We start from the raw sequence: 19,119 nt of genomic DNA on the forward strand, positions 1-19,119 counted from the left end.
GGCAGACTGTAGAGTTGCTGAGAATTTGGTTTCTAAACTGGTACTTTTTTACCTGCTCTTACCTTCTGCATGGGATATTTGACAGTCAACTTAATACATCTCTCTCTCTCTTTTTTTTTTTTTTTTCATTCTAGACTATCTCCTGATATCTTCCACACCCTCTGATAATGTTTTTCTCTCTCTCCTGCCTCTCTTCCCCTGCCTATCTCCTCAAAACTTTTAAACAAGATCCAATAGACTTTCAAGTTGTACTGTCATATGTGCATTTTCAATTATTAACTCCCGACTTTTCTATATCTCAGTTATCACTCATTGGATTGCATTTTACATTTAAATTTTCTCAATACTCACTTCTATTTTTGCATTTTCTTTTGCTTCATCTTTAATCCTCTCTAATCCTCTTTGCAAAACAAAAAGAAAAAAAACTAACAAAACTTACTAATCCATCAGCTATTTTACTAACCTTTAGCAGTTTCTTGTTATATTACTTTTCAATTGACATTTTTAATCAGGCAAGTTTTCAGGCACCTCTTCCTTGGTACCATTACCATTTAACTCTCTTCACAAACTGGTTTCTTTATTACCCTTTAATTTAACTAACTTTCAGATAAGACTCAAATATTTACATCTTAATCTGTTGCATATTTCACTTTTGCTTTTGTATATTAGGTCTAAATATTACACAGAGGCACACATAATACATGTGCTTGCCCTCGCACTCACACAGACATCTGCATCCAACTTCTGATCAGTGTTGGGTCATTTAAGAAGTAACTATTGACAAGGCTTGCCATTTATGAAAGTTAACAAAACCTGTTGTGAAATTATTAATCTCGGCAACAACACATTATGTTGGAGTGCTACTGGGTTGAGCAGATGCAGCATCCCACAGAGATGAGGACTGACTGAGACTCTGCTCAATGGGTCACCTGGGAGGACACCAGAATATACCAGCAAATGGTGAATGCAATAACACACTGCAATGGTGCATGCCTGCACCCCTGACCTGAGTGCTATTATTTGTTGTCTTTCTATAGTCAGGCATTTGATTCTAAACAATCACTCCACTGCCAAAATATTCAACATCAAGCACCATTTCATATTATACATTTCATCTTTGACTTCTTTCAGTCATTAAACTGCAGCTATGCTGGGTTCATCGCCTTGAAGGGTTTTAGTCTCAGAAATCAACCTCAGTACTCAAGTCTGGTACTTATTCTGTTGGTCTCTTTGCCAAAATGTTAAGTTATGGGGGACATACGTAAGCCAACACTGGTTGCTAAGTGGTGATGGGACGAACACCAAGACACATATACGCATAGATGGGCTTCACCACAGTCTCCAGCTACTAAATTCACTCATAAGGCATTGGTCAGCTTAGAGCTATAGTAGAAGGCACTCGTCCAGGATGCCATTCTGGGGAAATGAACCTGAAACCATGTGGTTGCAAAGCAAGCTACTTAACCTCATATCCATGCCTGCACTTATATTTCAATTTGTAAAATGAGTTATTTATTAGAAGAAAGACTAGAGTTTTCTGGACCAGTCTTTTTCTTTTTGTGTTTCTGTGTTCTACCCTAAGCTTTGACAATTTCATTCTTAATTTGTGTTCAGTAAGAATTTGTGACACATAAGAGATGATTCAATGAATGAGGATTATGCTAAATAGAACACAGAGACATAGAAGCAGGCATGATATGTAGTTAATAAGTTTATTTCACAGCTGTTTGGTTCCAAGTTTGATCCTACTGTACTACACTTTAGCCAAGTGTCTTCTGTCATAGCCCTATATTGACCAATGCCTCTTGAATGAAATTTGGTTGATGAAGACTATATGGAAGCCCACTGTGTGTGTGTGTGTGTGTGTGCATGTGTGTATCATCATCATCATTGTTTAACATCTGCCTTTCATGCTGGCATGAATGGGACAGTTTGACAGCACCCATGAGCCTGCTCAACTGGAGAGGAATGCAGGGGATATGCCTGTATGCAAGGACAACCACAGTCTTACTTAGCTTGAGGTATCTTCTGAAGCACAGCAAACTGCCAGAAGCCCCTGTCATCCTTTCTGTGAGTCCCAACATCTGAAGGTCCTTTCTCACCACTTCGTACCACACCTTACTGGGTCTGCCCCTTCCACATGTTCCCTTTACAATTAGACATTGCATTTATTTTTATATATATATATATATATATATATATGCATGTGGGTTTGTTTCTTTAAGCAATATGAAGAAAGAAAATTAAATAAACCAGTTCTTTCAATCAAAGTCCCTTGTGATAATTGTTCTACCCAGGTACACAGACAATCATTATAAATACAGCAAACTAGTGTTGCCCCATTGAAAACTTGTAACAATACATTGTTCACAAATCATATAATCTTCCAGACTACTAAACTCATTTTTAGAGTTTATAAAACATAATATATATCCTACGCACACCTTGTTTCAGTCAGTTCTAATTACTGATCGCCATCAGAAATAAATTGCCTGATGTCAGTTGAGATTTAATGTATATATAAATATCATAAATATACATTCTAAATATACAGTAAACAGTCTGCAAAATTCTGATCTGGATGACCACAACTCATCTTAGATATTTAAGTTTGTGTGCTCCTTTGGTTACAACCTAATAAATCCATCTATGAAGTGCACATTATGAAAATTCAAAGCAGTCCATACTTTCTGCTTATTGTAACAGAACTCAGACTCACTAAGACTACTGGTTAATCTAGGATTATTGGGTAATTGTGATATTCTGATGATCTTTGCTCTTGAAAATTGTGTGAATTAATGGTCAACATTTTCAGACAAATGTCTCAGAAGGAAGACCTAGGGGTAGACCAAGAATGAGATGTTTGGAGAATATCTATTGTCTCAGTTGGTTTTGTTTGGAAATTCAACCAGAAAGTCTAATGACGGTTGCTTCTAATAGGACCTTATTGATGAGGTGCCTGAAGACTATATCCTCCATGACCTTCTCAGGAATAGTGGGCAGAGAAGATGGTTGGATGGCTGTCTCCACAGGATGGACCACTTCAGTGATATGCTAAGAATGTGATGTATCTAGTTCTTTAGAATCTGCTTTATAAACCATTAATAACTTGCATCTCCCTCCCTCTCTACACTTGTTACATAAATGTTTCTCTGTCATATTCCATAGCAGTTACCTTATTTTGAGGACTGGGCCTAGATGCCTTTCATCTATGGCAGCATTTAGAAAGGAAGAGCCTGTTCAGCCATTACTAAAGTAGATTTTTATTTTTGGCAGTATAAAGACATGGGACACTCAGAGACATCTTATTGTTCTAAGCCTTGTCTATGGCTCATATTTTCTTATAGTTCTTGACTCCTAGTTGATATCACAGTTCTCAGAATATCACCTTGTATCTCAAGTAACATGCTGAGATTTTTTTCATCCTATCTTAGCTCATTAAAGAAGCAACCATATTATTCTTGGCAGTTTTAATTGATACCTCTTTTGTTGATTTAGTGTACACTCATTTCTACAGATCTTTGATTCCTTTTCATAAAAAAACTGATTTTCTCTTACTATAGTAAAAACAGGCAGGGACAGAAAAAATAAAATTCCACTGTTCTTTTCTGTATTTTTTTCTTGGAAATTTTCTCAGTGCCTAATAAAGATAAACTGGTAATGAAAGACCATGGCTTTTGAAATATCTACTAGAATGGATTTATTTATAGGTGCTGAGATCTTGGTCACTTTTTTAATTTTATGTTTTTAACCTAACTCTTCCATTTGGTTCAATTTCTTACATGACTATTCCAAACTGTTCCTATCTTTTCACTTAACAAACCCAACCATCAAACCAGAACATAGTCTGAAAGTATGGATTCAGATGCAAATTAACCTAATACTACAACCTTATGTAAATGGAACACAACCAGCAGATAAATAAGAATATTAAAAAAAAAAACAATTAATAAAGAAAAAAAAAGAAACAATCTTCATCTAATTTACATCTCCATAATTTTTCTCTCTGTCTGCAGGAATTTGCAAAGTAGTCGAAACACTATCCATAAAAACCTGGTTCTCTGTTTGATGTTAGCTGAAATTACATTTCTAGCCGGTATACACCAGGTCAAAAATAAAGTAAGTATTTCTTAGGGTGCTTTATTTTTTTTTTTTACTTCCTTTTACCTTTAAGGATGTGGACAGTCTTATAAGTAAGGAGAATCTTGAAGTGTGCTAATAGGGTTTTATATTAAAAATTTTATCACTGGTTTTGAGATGATCTACTGGTGTATGGAGTAGGAAATACCTTTGGGTTAGTTTTAACCACTTGCTAGTTGGAGCTAGTTTAAGTTAATGTATTACATTTCTTTCACTTATCATTTTTAACCATCTGATTTCTAAAATATACCCTGGTTTATCATGAATATTTCCTCCCTTCTCTTTCCGAAAACTTTGCTGTCATATGTCAACAGTCTTTCATTTTATACTCCCATATATTTATACACATTCTTATGTATGTGTACACACACACACACACACACACACCTACATCTTTCTTCCTTCACAGCCTATAACACTTTTAATTTGGTGTTATCAAGGTTAAATTTTCTATTTGTTTCATTTTTTTTTTCTTTGCTTTTCATGTTTTCCCCTCTTACAACTGGTTAGTTTTGTCCATTACCTCACAATACAAACTTTAAAAAAAAATATTAAAAAAAAATTTTATACAACAGTAATAATTACAAACAAAAAATAATTTTAAAATATTTGAAAAGAATCTTAAACTTTCTAATTTTGAAAAGTAAGTTTTATGTCATTGTACCATTTTTACAGTCGGTACCATAGAATTGGCTGTAAACCTTTGGATAACATAATCTGAGAATTCTATAAATTATTTTACTTCCACCTCTGTCCCTGAATAAGATTAATCACATATTTATAAGCATTTTAAACAGTTAAGCACATTTCTGTGATATAAATAAAATATTAACTTTGTTTTCTCTCTGCTGTTCAGACCAAAGCAGTTATATGCACCTCTCTATTATTTTGTGATATTGTCTTAATCATATTAAAAGATTAAGTAATTATCACTAAAGCTAAAGTCCAGTTAAAGTACTTAATGTGAATTGTCACCACCATCACAATCTCTCTGAGGCTCTAAACCTGTTCTGTACTCACAGTTGGAGAATATGATGGTTGTTTTTGACTTGCCATATGCTTCAGCCACTTTAAGCTCAGTTATTTCAGATTTGAATGTTACTTTATGATGTTAGTAAACAAAAAAACATTTCTAATTTAGGCTCAGAATCTTTTTTCTTTTCTTAGTGGGAAGGCGTTGGTTGATTAAGGTGACCTCAGAATTCTACTGATACTTTATTTTATTTGATTCACCTTGAAAGGATGAAAGGCAATGTTGATCTGAATTTAAACTCTGAGAAATATTGGTTTCAAATTTTGGCACTAAGCCAGCAATTTTGAGGGAAGCTGGCAAGTCGATTACAACAACCTCAGTTCTCAACTAGTACTTATTTTATTTTATCGATCCCAAAAGGATGAAAGACAAAGTCAGTCTTGGCAGAATTCAGACTTGGAGCACCACCTTTATCTCACAGTAATATTAGTAAGAACAATTGAAAATAGGAAAAACTCTTATTTACAATAAATGCAATGCCAGGTCAACTAGTAGTTGATTTGACCTGATGGTCATTGGTGATTATGATGATAATGGTGATAGTGATTTTGGTAGTACTTCTGCTTTGTTGGAAAATTTTGCTCTGGTAGCACCTGCAGTGGTGAAGTTACAAAGAAGTGCTATTCTCACCTACTACTTTTACAATTATTGCTCCTATTAGTATGATTACTATTACTACTACTACTATTGTAAGATAATAAACATATAATGGTTTAACCACTTTTAATCAGTCAGTGATAAAAGTAATGTGAATTTGTATCACTGCTATTTTCTAATGAGTCTTGGATTAGAAATTATCAGGACGATGCATCTGCAATGTTGGATGGAAAATTTTATTTCAGGAATTTATCATAAATACAGCGACTTTGCTTTCTTCATGAAAGCAAATTGGTTGTAAATATAGGATAGTGTAGTGGTTGTAGCTTATTACTAAGTAGTTTAGTTGGTTTATTTGAGCAGATTGCTGGCACAGAAGTCACTGATGGATCATTGATCAGTGATAACCAATATCACTAGATATGTAATAGAAAAAAATATAAAATGTTGCTGTATTCTAAACTTCATAACTGAACCAGCATTTGCCATAGCCATTGTATTTTTATTATGCTTGTGTTGTCCAAATATTTCAAACTTAAAACATAATCTATTTAAAAAAAAAAAAAAAAGACCCATATGGAAGATGTGGCAATTACATTGAACTGGTTCTGTGACTTTGTAGAGAGACTCCTACACTGACTCTCTTTTTTTATGTGTCTTCATGTGGATGAAACCTCTTGTGACATACATTACATAAAATACTGATGTCAGTATATACTTGTATCTGTCTACTTATGATTTGTTGCTAATATATGCTTGCTAGGTAATTATTTATTAACGTTAGTTAATCAATAGTACCTGTGAAATCAAATTCAATGGTTATTCCAGAATAATGTTGAATATCTACCAAAAAAAAAAAAAGAGAGTTAGTATTTTCTACAAGCCACATTGCCTCAATAAATTTGACATATCTCAGCAAAAAAGTAGTTTCCAACATGTAGTTTCATTTCTCAGCAAGAGATAGATTTGTATAAAGAACTGCTTTCCACAGTTTAGAGTAATCAAATTATGAGTGGATATGATTCCCTCAGTAAAAAGGTTGAACACTGACAACTTGGGTTTTGCAATAATCTGAATATTACTACCAATATATATTTTCTTATTCAGTTGAAGACCAGTGTGTTAGGCTATAATAACAAATTCACTGCCTTATATGTATGTATGTATATATAGACAGGAATTATCCAAAGTGTATCAGTTCAATAACAGATGATTATATATTTCTTTGACTTTCAGTTAAGTCACTTTATTTGACAAGATAGACAACTCACAATAAAAGCTGGAAAGAACATTCTGCTGCAAAATAGTTTTTCAATCTTTCATACAAATATTGATCGATCTAACACTTTATTGATTGATTTAACACTTATCAGCAATCATTGCTAAGTGATATATATACACACACACACACACACACACACACACACACACAAGCTAATGTTGCTGTGACAGTTCAGTAGACAAATCTTTCTCCAAAATGAAAGCAGTTATTTTTACTATCGTCTGCCTATCTTATGATCTTTCTCTCTCTCTCACATACACAAATACACACACACATACACACACTCATGAACACACTCTAACAATCGAAGTTTATAAAAATCAATATAGAATGGGGTGAAAAATGTTACATTTCCTCTTGTTCCTTCTCTTCATTTCCATTCTTGTGCACTTTAGTACATACTGCATTTTGATGTTTGTACAGCTTTGGGATACATCAAAAAAGACATTGTTGCAAATCAGCAAAAGAAAAAGAAATCTAGATTGTTGTTTTCAGGGATAAAATTCTAATTTTGGTGCAGTTTGTTAACTTCTGATTAGCATTGACTGCAAATTCCTATAAGTAAAATTTCAACTGGTTCTAATACTAATGTGAGTGAAACAGATTGGTTGGTTGAAGAGGAGGTGGTGGAGGAGAGACAAATTTGAACATCATTATATTGTTGAAACCGGTATGATTGGTATGCACAACCACTTGCAATAGCTAATTTCTCAGTTGAGAAGTAACAGTGTTACTTACATCCACTCTCTTAAGTTTCAACACAATGAGTTAGATCAAGATTCAAATCACATGTATGCTAAACAGTCAAAAGTCACAGCATATTCTAAAATAGCTTCAGTACCACTGAAAATACATGCTGTTGGATTGATACTGGATTTTTGCTTGGCTCAACCACAGTTAGGAATATTTATTGATCCACTTTCCACAATCTATAAATAAACTAAGGAGTCTTTTGCTTTTGATCCACATTTGACATTCTCGATATTCTTTTTTAGTATATGATTTCCCATCAAATCAGAAATGAGATTATATAACTTTGAAAAGAGTGTGGAAGTGAAAAAATTAGAATTGGTAATGAGCATTGTGTTTTTTATAGCGAGAATGACTGGATTTTGAATTGAGTGGATTGAGTTTCAGGATTTATTGGGATCTACACTGAAAACTATATACCTTCTGTTGTCCCTTTGAAAGATTGGGTAATAGTTGAACAACCATATCATCCACATTCACACACACACACAGACACGTATTAAAATGATATTTTTCTAAATTAAAAGATGGGAAGAAATATTATAAGAAGACAGATATGTACCTACTGCTTTCAACCCACCTTCATGTACATACAAAAAGAACAATTATCAAAAAATTCAGTTTTGAGGCCAATTCTAAATAGCTTTTATTTAAATGTCTAGATTTACCAATAACTATTATACTTTGTGTAAAAAGAGGTCTGGTAGGATTCTTCACACGAGTCTTCTTGTGGAAACAGTTCAGTATCTTAGTTTTTCTTTCCTTATCTTTGTTGGAAATCTCAATTGTAAAAGCTTCGTCATAAAATTACAAAGTACATATTCATCACAGATGGGAACCCCAGGAGAACCTGAGTTTGATTACAACATATAATTTTACCTCATTTATCATCATCATTGAGATCTTTTTGATTACTATCTATTCTATGTAACTAAAGTGGACACTTTAAGATCATTATTAGAATGATACATATATTAGACATTGTTTAATCCTTATTGCTATTAATGATAATAACCTATAAATGCTATTTCCTTTTGGAGAATTAACATTTAAGTATAACCTTGTCTGTCTTAGGTATGAAGAACTTTACTAGTAACATAGGTCTCAATTTTCTTTTGTTTAGGACATGACATAGGTGTATTCAAACAAGATTTTTTTGTGTATTGCTTGGATTTAATTCAAATTTTAACTAGTGTCAGATTTAAATTTTGTAAAGATATTCCTTGTTTCTATAATTATTTACAAAGCTATCAGCAAAGTAAACTACTATAAAAATACATATAAAATTTGAAATCACTGTTTTATATTTCTTGAGCAACTCAAAAGTCACACTGGTCTGTTAATGTTATTAGCTTATTCTAATAATACATTGCCAGTGTGGTGATATCCTTTTCATGTAAATAAAGATGAGTTGGTACAAATTTTAGAACCAACCAAACCTAATATGTAATTAGAATGTAAGGCCATTTTTTTTTCAAATGCTATTCTTAGTTCTTTTATATAGAAAGCTATTTACTTTATTGTTGTTCCCAAACAGTATAATAAACTAATGACATAGAGCTTTTCTATGTCTACCTATCTAAGATCTTTGCTGCAAAGAGTTGTTTTATTATCTTAAATATACTTGGCCACCAAAATCCCTTTGTTGTATTAGCAGAAATCAAACCCCCTGTTGCATGTTTGCACTTCATTCACTGTGTCTAATCTATAAATGTTTACCTTTGCACTTGTGACATTCAGTTTCAATTTGTCGTCCGTGTCACTTCACTCTCTCCTACCATTTATACATCTATTTTAATAAAATTCTTAATTTACTCAATTTTGGTTTAATGTCTACTTTAAAAAAATCAACTTGGTACAGTGATTAGGAGAGGAGATTAGGCATTATAAATTGCTATCATATTCCATATATCTGTGTGCATGCATGTGTGTGGTAATTGTCAAAAATATTTCTGCCCAAAATATCATTAAACCAGTGATATTTTAAGACTGTCAGATAACCTGAGATGATAACTGAGTGAGCTATAAAGTAATAATGGTTTCAAATTTTGGCACAAGGCCTGCAAGTTCAGGGCAGTGGGTAAGCCAATTATGTCAACCCCAGTACTCAACTGGTATATATTTTATTGACCCTGAAAAGATGAAAAGCAAAGTCAACTTCAGCTGAACATAAAATGAGTGAAATGCTACTAAGCATTTTACCCAGCATGCTAAGGATTCTGTCAGCTTGCCACCCTAAAGCAATATTTATAATATTATGAGACCACAAAAATGTTTACTTCATTTATTCAATCTAAGAATATTACTTGCATTACATGTACCTACATATCTTAACATGATATTGTGCATATGGTTGTGTTTTCAGTAATTTCTCATTTTCAACTATTTAGTGTTTGTTGCTGATCTTTTACTAGTGGCAATCCCTTTCTAAAATGAGATTGGTCTATTAGGATTATGTTAGCTTTAGATGGAAACTTTACAACTTCTTTGAGTTATCATTTGTCAAGTGATTATGACCTGTTTTAAAACCTTTGAAAATAAGTGATTGATTGAAATCAATCATTACTTAAGATTCTGCTAAGTGAACCTATCTTAGCTTATTAATCTTAAATTATTATTAAGATTTAATTAATCTTAAATCATAGTTAATTATTTGTTTCTAAGGTGAGCTGGATTGCAAGAATAACCATAAAAATATCATTGCACTTCAAAATGATTCAGTCATGAGATTTACACTAAAAACTAGAAATTATTGAAGAAAATCCTGTATATAATATATTCCCTTAATACATGTATATTATTTTAATCTCTTAATATTTATCTTCTTTTTCTTTTGTTTTTTTCCAGATTTTCTGCGCTGTGATTGCTGGTGTTCTTCATTTTCTCTTTTTAGCAGCATTTTGTTGGATGTGTCTTGAAGGCATCCTGCTCTATATAATGCTTATTGAAGTCTTTGAGGCAGAATCTCGTCGAACTGCTTTTTACCTTTTTGGTTATGGTAGGTTACTTGTCCCTTTTATCTACTTTAGGACAAAATGAACAAAGCTGTAAGAACAAAAATGGCAAGTGTGTAAAAAGCCATTGGTAATGAAAGATGTAGAGAATGTCTTAAGTTAAAATAGTAAAAGCCTTGTTTATATAATATTTATTATAAATATCACAACCTGTTTTCAGTCATGTTACATTAGTAATTCTTTCATTTTATTTAATGTCTCTGCAGCCTTGAGAAGAGCATGAATATTACAAAACTCAGTCTTTCTTCTGTAGCCAATAAATGTTTTCATCTGTAAGAACTATATTTGCTTAAAAAGTATAACGCAATATACAGACTCTTAAGCTCTTTTCTATAGATTACAAACAATAAGTCCAACTTGTAATTTTGTTGTCCAACATATATATCTACCTTTTAATAACACTATCAGGTATCCCATCTTATTGGTTGTAGTCATCTACAATGGCTTCAACCATTATGGACAAACTAAGAAGCTTGAGATATTTTAAATGAAACTGGAAAATGTGTTATTTTCCAGTTTCATTACTGCACTAATTGGAGAATGAAGTGAAATGTTTTCAACCAAGAATTGAAACTTTGGTTGCCAAGATAACAACCACAGCAATAATAATGATAATTCTGAGTGAAATCATTTTGCTTCTCAGTGCTTTACCATTTGTTCATACACAAGCATTTGCAGAAACAGCAGTAGCTTTTCAGACATGTATTAGTGCTACTATATAAAAGTTCTTTGCATCATTGTAAATATGTGTATTTGACATGCCTTTGACAAGTTAAACCACAAAAAATGTGAAGGACATTGGTCTGCAGTAGGGTGAGTAATTACACAGTAAGGTTTATCGTAGTTTGTTTAGGATAAAATATTCATGAAAATGTCAAACAGAAATAAAATACATTGTTAACAGTCAATCATCTTCAACATTTTTAAACTAGGCCAAGGCTTGAACCCAGAAACCTTTTATCGTATTAGGTCTAAACACTGAGCCTTCGTCTCAAAGAACAACAACTGATAAAATGTTAAGGTACTTAGGCATTAGACTTAAAAATTTGTTTGTATGTATTTTACATTTGTATTATTGTTGATATCAATAAATGTTTGAATATGTTTTTCCGAGATGAATTTCATAATAGTGCCTGTTTTTCAGACTATTTCTTCATCTTAGATATGTTGTTCTCAGCCACATGGTTTCAGGTTCATTCTCACTGTGTGGTACCCTGGGCAAAATGTCTTCTGCTAAAACTTTAGGCCAACCAAAGCTTTGTGAGTGGATTTGGCAGGCAGAAAGTGAAAGAAGCCTGTCATATATGTGTGTGTATTTGTGTCAGTGTTGCTTGATAATTGTCGGAAAAGCTGTGTCTCTTGTTTCCAAACTTCTATGGAAATATATCCAGCCATGAAGAAATATTACCTTGTTTGGCAATAAGTCAGGATTGGTGGCAGGAAAGTCATCAAGCTGTAGAAGACCCACCTCAACAAATTATGTTTGACCCATGCAAGCATTAAAAATGGTTGCTAAAATGATGATGGTGATAATATTTTGAAGCTGTTGTCTCTTGAAAATACAGGCTAGTGGTTGGATCATCATCCCAATGTACTAAAATAAATGTTCCAGGTTCAATCTTTGACCTATCTCAGACAAGTGGAGATAGAATTATACCAAATTAAAAGTCGGCAATGCTTCCAAGATGAGAAAAACACACATTATGAAACCTTTTTCTTTCTGTCATCAATCTCAAATTTTTCTGTTTGAATTTCTTAAATTTCATTTACTTCTGTAAATTTGTTTCAGCTGTACCTTTTAATGTTTCTCGTCTACTTTATTTTATTTTATATCTCATGTGTCTTTTTGTTTTGTTGGGGGTAATCTCCAGCTGTTTAAGCATCTCAACCCTTTTCTATTTACACACACAATACACACAAGCATCTTAACCCCTTTTCCGTTTGTTCTTCAGGAATCCCTGCTCTGATTGTTGGAATCGCACTTGGTGTAGATTACAGAGGATATGGCACAGATAGGCAGTTAGTTTACTTTTTTTCTAACCTTTATAACTGCAAGATTTGGAGTTAATGTTTTATCAGTTTGTTTGAAAATATTTTCTAAGTTAATTTTTTACTGTCACATTATGATGGAATGATTATTGCCCTTGTATTAACTGTCTCCTAGGGTTACCACATGATAAAAAAAATCTTAAAGTAGCCAAAAAATTGATCAAAATAAGCTAAAACATTTCCTTTGTAAAGGATTATTTGTATATAACGTATTGACAAGTTATAACATTAATACAAAACCAAAAATGTTTGTGGTGGTAGAGGTACAATTTTAGTACTTGTTTACTACTTATTCTACCAATCTCAGAATGATGAAGGGCAACTTCAAGGTACTAAAAGATATAATTAACTATTGTAAGGCTTTTTGTGAAGAATTTTTTTCTTTTTTCCACTCAAATGAATTAAAAAATATACAAAGATGAGTTTCAACAAATATTGTGTATGTTTAAATCAAATATATTTTGTTAATTTTCATTTTTCAAATCTAAACTTTTTCCTTGTTAAGAAGCCACTTATAATTTTTTTTTAATTTACTTTCTTTTCTATTGCAGTTGCTGGTTGAAGATTGATAATTACTTTATACTTAGCTTTGTGGTACCGGTTGGCATTATAATTCTTGTAAGTAATGAAGATGTATATATATATATTTTTTTTCCTTGTTTATGAATAATAATTCACACCTGAATTTGAATTTTGCAATTTAATTCATTCAATGGAACTGAAAAGGATATATAATTCCATTGGTCTTATTTCATCTGCCTCTGGGAAATACATTCCAAATCTTCTTTCAGTGTTAACATGTAATAACCAGACACAGGAGTGGGAAGAATTAATCTTTCACTCTTTAGAGGTTTGCACAATCTATATGCATGCACTGGCTTTATGGAATGGTCATGATAGTTTTTATGATAACTACAAATTATCTAGTTGGGGATGCTCCAGCATAGCCAAAGCCTGCTTTCTGGAATCAGTAGGACAGTAAAGAAAAACAAATATTATAATTTATGATCTATACTCTCTCCAAATTTCATTTTGTTTTAATACAGGAGCTATTGTGAAACGGTTTCCCTTGCTCTTGCTTTAATCCCAGCTGTTAATCACATTCTTTATTGTCTTCCAGATTAACATGTTCATGTTGCTCTTAGCAATATACATGATGCACACTCACGCCAACACTGCTAATTCTAAAGAACGGTCAACTAAAGAAAAGATAAAGTAAGTTCAACTCTTCAATAATGTCATACTTTATTTAATTTTGATTGATTTGTTGGGTGGTTAATTAATATTACTTATTGATATGTTTATTGTGTGTGACTTTTATAGTTTTGTTGTTCTTTTATTTTACTTTTATTTTGTGAAGCGATATATCTAAAAATAATAATATTGGCTGTTATTATTAATATCATTATTCAGTGATGATGATAATATAATAATACTGATTTCTTAAATGGGCAATATTTGAGGAAGGGGAAAATAAACATTGTGATATTCATGCCTTTCCCAAGTGTATTTGTAATGTATGATAGGCTGAGAAAGTCAACAACTCTTCCATGCATTCTTCAAATTCAAGCTGAAAAAAATACTTAATTTTATCCTATGAAGCTTAAATACAAAGAGAAGCTTGGAGATTTGGGATGAAAAAATGTTGTAGCCAGGGTTGTGACACAAGAAAACCCAAATGCAATCATCAATATTAATAATAATAATAATTATTCATGTAAGTGAATAGCTGCTTCTCATCCTTCCTTTTCATTCTATAGTATTTGATTGCTATGGTTTTGCTCCTTACAAAGCAGGGTAGAATAATAATTATTATTAAAAATAATAATAATATGTGTGTATAATATATATATAATGTATATATGTATACATACACATTTACTGTTGTCCATATATTTTTGGTGCTATCAAGGGCAAGCTATTCTATTTGTGCTGGCACAAATGTTCATTAGGATGCCCTTTCTACCGCTAAGTAGGGAGTCAAACATGTTTTTGTTGAGACAGGCAGGCTTGAAGAAGCATAATTATGAGCCTTGCTCAGAGACTGCAACACAGAATCTCTAGTATAATAGATGTAATAAACATCTGCCCATATCATCAATAGCATAGCACTATAATTTTTACATTCATTGTTCTTCTCACTCTCTCCTTAACCTGATGAAATTGTTTAGGCTCTAGTCTCTTTTCTAACCATATTACACTAAGGAAAAATTGAAGTGTGAAAGACCAATGTTTCTAGATCAAAACATACAGTAGTACAATATTAGAAAAGTATAATCAAGAGAAAAACTGAATATTTCATATATCTATTTGAAGAACTTAATTTACTAAATCATTTGCAATTACTTACTGTATATTATTTAACTTGCTCCATACAAAACACTGAGACTGCCCCTGGCTCCTTTGTTACTGACATGCCTGAATATTGAAAGCTTTCATTTCTAAATTAAATTTCCACTAAAATCTCATTAATAACTGAATGAAGAGTTTGTAGGAAAAGTTCCAATAATGTTTTTATGTAGGAACCTTTTATCAAGTTGTACTACCAATAACAGTTTAATATATTCAATGAAAAAACAATACTGCTATTTTACTAAATCACTCTGATGTTAATTTTGAAAATCAATAACAATATATAGCAGTGTATACTTGGAAAGGATTAAACATTTTAATTCACTTGTTGCTTAAAAATATTATAAAAATTCCTTATTCTTGTATAACGCTGAGTAAATGTTTTGCATTTGTTACTTGATTAGTGATGGTGGTAGAGTATGTCTTTTGTTTTTATTTGTTTTTGTTTTCCTTTCTTGAAGAAAGGAAAAATTTCTTTTCATTCATCTTTATTTTGTTTAGTAAAAGTTGAGTTCTTCAATATCTTACAAATTATTAAATAATTTTGTTATAAAAACTTAGATAAAAAAAAAAAAAACTCACTGGTACATTGGCTACAAAGTAGGATAACTGAAAGTGTGAATGTATTAGAGAGATTCTGTGTCTCTACATTAAAAATATGAAGGAAACTAGAAGTTTGGGCATGAATCACCCACACTTAACTACTTGCTTAAAAGATAATTAAATATGTGTGTGCATGTGGGCACAGTGTGGCCAAATGGTTGCGAAATGTGCTTTGCAACCACAAGGTCATAAGTTCGAATCCATCATGTGGCAGTTGAGAAAATGTCACTTTTTTTATTGCCTCACTCAGCCTGAGTGAGTAGATGCATATCATCTGGATCATTTCTGTAATTCAGAAATACAGCTTTGTCACTGTGTCATGCTGGTTCTGCTTTAGAATTGCAATAAGGATTCACTTGTTTATGAAATGCTGCAAGTCATTTACACGTGAATTCAATGAGCAAGCATTTCAGTTGACTAATTGAACAACTGAATCCACATCATTGAAACTCTTGGAGAATCATTCATATATATATATATATATATATATATATAAAGAGAGAGAGCGAGAGATATAGATGTGCGTGTATTTAATAAAGATGTCAATGTTTTAAATAGAAGCAATTCAATACATAAGGTTTTTATTTTATTTATGTATATTAATTTTATTGTTCTCTTTGCTGCTTTATTTTAAGTTTATATTTAGAATTACAAAAAGGATAAGATTATCTTATTCATTGCATCATGCTCGTGAATATAAAATCTGTATAACTTTTACAAGTGTGCATTACAAGTATAAGTTCATATGTACAAAACATAAATGCTTATATAAGCACATTTATAAATATATGCACTTATATATGTAGGAAAACAGACACATGCTCACTCTCACACACACACACACACACACATACACACGAATATATATATATTTGCCTCCCCCCACTCCATAGTTTGATAGATTTATATTAACATACCTGTACACAACATTATCATCTGCTTTTCATGATGGAGTAGGTTGGACATACATATAAAAACACGTTATATAGCATATATGGACCTTGACTGCAGAGTTTGTGAAGGTGAGAAAGAAATGAGGTGAGCATGCTTCACTGGATGTGTAATGTTAGTGCATGGATGACACACTTCTAATGAACTGAAATAAAAACTGTAGCGTATGATAGGAATCGGATGTAATTTGCAAGAGAGAAGACTGTTGTGACATTGCTGCAGCACCATGATAGTTTCTCTGGAGGACATAGTAGCTATTTTTATGTTTCTAGTAATGAGGAGTCAAGGCTTCTGGAAGTTTGTGACATCATCATCATCGTCGTTTAACATCCGCTTTCCACGCTAGCATGGGTTGGACGATTTGACTGAGGACTGGTGGACCAGGAGGCGACACCAGGCTCCAATCTGATTTGGCAGAGTTTCTACAGCTGGATGCCCTTCCTAACGCCAATCACTCCAAGAGTGTAGTGAGTGCTTTTACGTGCCACCAGCACAAGGGCCAGTCAGGCAGGTACTGGCAACGGCCATGCTCGAAATGGTGTATTTTACGTGCCACCTGCACAAGGGCCAGTCCATCGGCACTGACAACGATCTCACTCGAATGTCTTTTCACGTGTAATCATCTGCCATTGAAGCTTCATCTTCCAGTCAAGCAAACTTGTAAACCAGTTAGTGTTCATTCTGACAAGGATGTGGGATAGGTTGATCATCATAAGTACTTAAGTTTTCCTCCAGTGAATGATGTACCAGCCAACATAGTTTATTGATTAGCATCTTCAAAATGAGAGACAGACTGTGAGACAAAAACACATTATGGACAAGGAAGGTGTGGAGACTGAGGCATCTCTCTGCTAAATACATGTTCAGAGCAATTCTAGATAACAAAACAGAGAAGGAGATAGAAACCTATAAAATAGAGGACAAATATGGGTTTCTGTGAAATGACTTGCTAGAAACTACATTCCAGGTCTGTGGCTTGAACAATGTGTTGTTCTGATGTCAGGAAATATAGTTGTGGAATAGATAGAGACATAAAAGACAGGAATAAAGGAAGCAGCAAAGAAAAATTGGTCAGACAAGCTTACACAGCATGAAGAGAAGCAGAAAGTAGAAGCTTTGCCAAAGTTGTGATGATATTATCAGAGATGTGAAGTATTCAAGATTATGAAGCTGTATTTCAGAGTAAATCAACACACTTGTAAGGAAAGCTGTGTTAAAAATGACATCAGTACACTTAACTTTATTGACAGAGAAGGAAAAGGCTTGGAAATGTTATTCAAGAGGTTGCTTATTATGGAAAAAGGGTATATGAGGAAGAGGAACTAACCTAAGCATACCCAAAAGAGAGATCAGCTATTGAAGTAGATATATGTTCAGAATGGCATTAATGATAAGATGAAGAAAGCAGCAGGTCTATCAGGCACAGTTGCTGAGATCTGGTGAAAAACAGCTCAGGCTAATCATTCATATAATAAACTAAGTAATACAGGGAGGTGTCACAAGCAGTGACTTGTGAAAAAGTATTACCATCAACTGCTACAAGAATAAAGGAAATACTTTATTAGAGGAATTAAACTGATGAACCAAGTTATAAAATTTACAGTGTGTTAACACAATTGATTAGGAAGAGAACCAGCTGATGTTCAGAAGTAGTTAGTAGTTAAGAGCGCTAGTAAAATAATTTTATTTTCTCTATACTTTTCAAGCTCCTTAGGAGTAGTTGATCGTCTGCCCTTTGTGGCCTAATTGGCTGTTAATCAGAAATGAACTGCATAGTAAAAATATCCCTGCTTATAACAAGGGATTTAAAAGAAATTTTTTTTTTTCTTTAAGCAAAAGGATGAATTTTATGATGTTTGGGCACAGAGTATAAATGCTGAATGTTAGTGAAATATGAGCATTGAATGTAAAGGTTTTGTAAAGACTGAAAAGAAACAAGGCAAGCATGTTCCACTAAGTGTGTGGTGCCCATATGCATGGGTGACACAGTACAGACATAGTACACAATAGAGATGACACGTAGGTATAGATCTGAGATGGACATAGATGATAGCAATTGGGTAAGGAAGTGCCAGAAGACCCAAATAGAAGGAAGGTGCAGAAGAGTAAGATCAAGAAGACAGAGATAACCAGAAATTCACTGCCATGGAGAAGACTTGAACAAGTCCTTCAATATGTATGGGGAAAAGTAGATGTTAAAATAACGATGATGCTGATTATGGTAATGCACACACATGTAGTGGGTTCTCTCATTGGCCTCAATGTATGAAGGTCCAATAGCCTAGCTGTTAGTCTATCTTCATGGTTACGGATAAGTTCACTGTGAAGAACGTTCACCATAAAGAAAG

The 19,119-nt window shown here is 32.9% G+C and overlaps 1 protein-coding gene across 7 annotated transcripts in view; it reads left to right on the plus strand.

Moving 5' to 3' along the window:
- Positions 1-19,119, plus strand: part of LOC106880564 (adhesion G protein-coupled receptor L2) — a 472,327-nt gene that overhangs the window by 434,601 nt on the left and 18,607 nt on the right. For all 7 annotated transcript variants that reach the window (XM_052970092.1, XM_052970094.1, XM_052970095.1 and 4 more), the window contains 5 exons: positions 4,017-4,119; positions 10,650-10,800; positions 12,769-12,835; positions 13,417-13,483; positions 13,986-14,080. In XM_052970092.1, coding sequence (XP_052826052.1) covers positions 4,017-4,119; positions 10,650-10,800; positions 12,769-12,835; positions 13,417-13,483; positions 13,986-14,080 — 483 coding nt within the window. The remainder of the gene's footprint in view (positions 1-4,016; positions 4,120-10,649; positions 10,801-12,768; positions 12,836-13,416; positions 13,484-13,985; positions 14,081-19,119) is intronic.

Source organism: Octopus bimaculoides, chromosome 8, assembly GCF_001194135.2.
Source record: "Octopus bimaculoides isolate UCB-OBI-ISO-001 chromosome 8, ASM119413v2, whole genome shotgun sequence".
Lineage (NCBI taxonomy): Eukaryota > Metazoa > Mollusca > Cephalopoda > Octopoda > Octopodidae > Octopus > Octopus bimaculoides.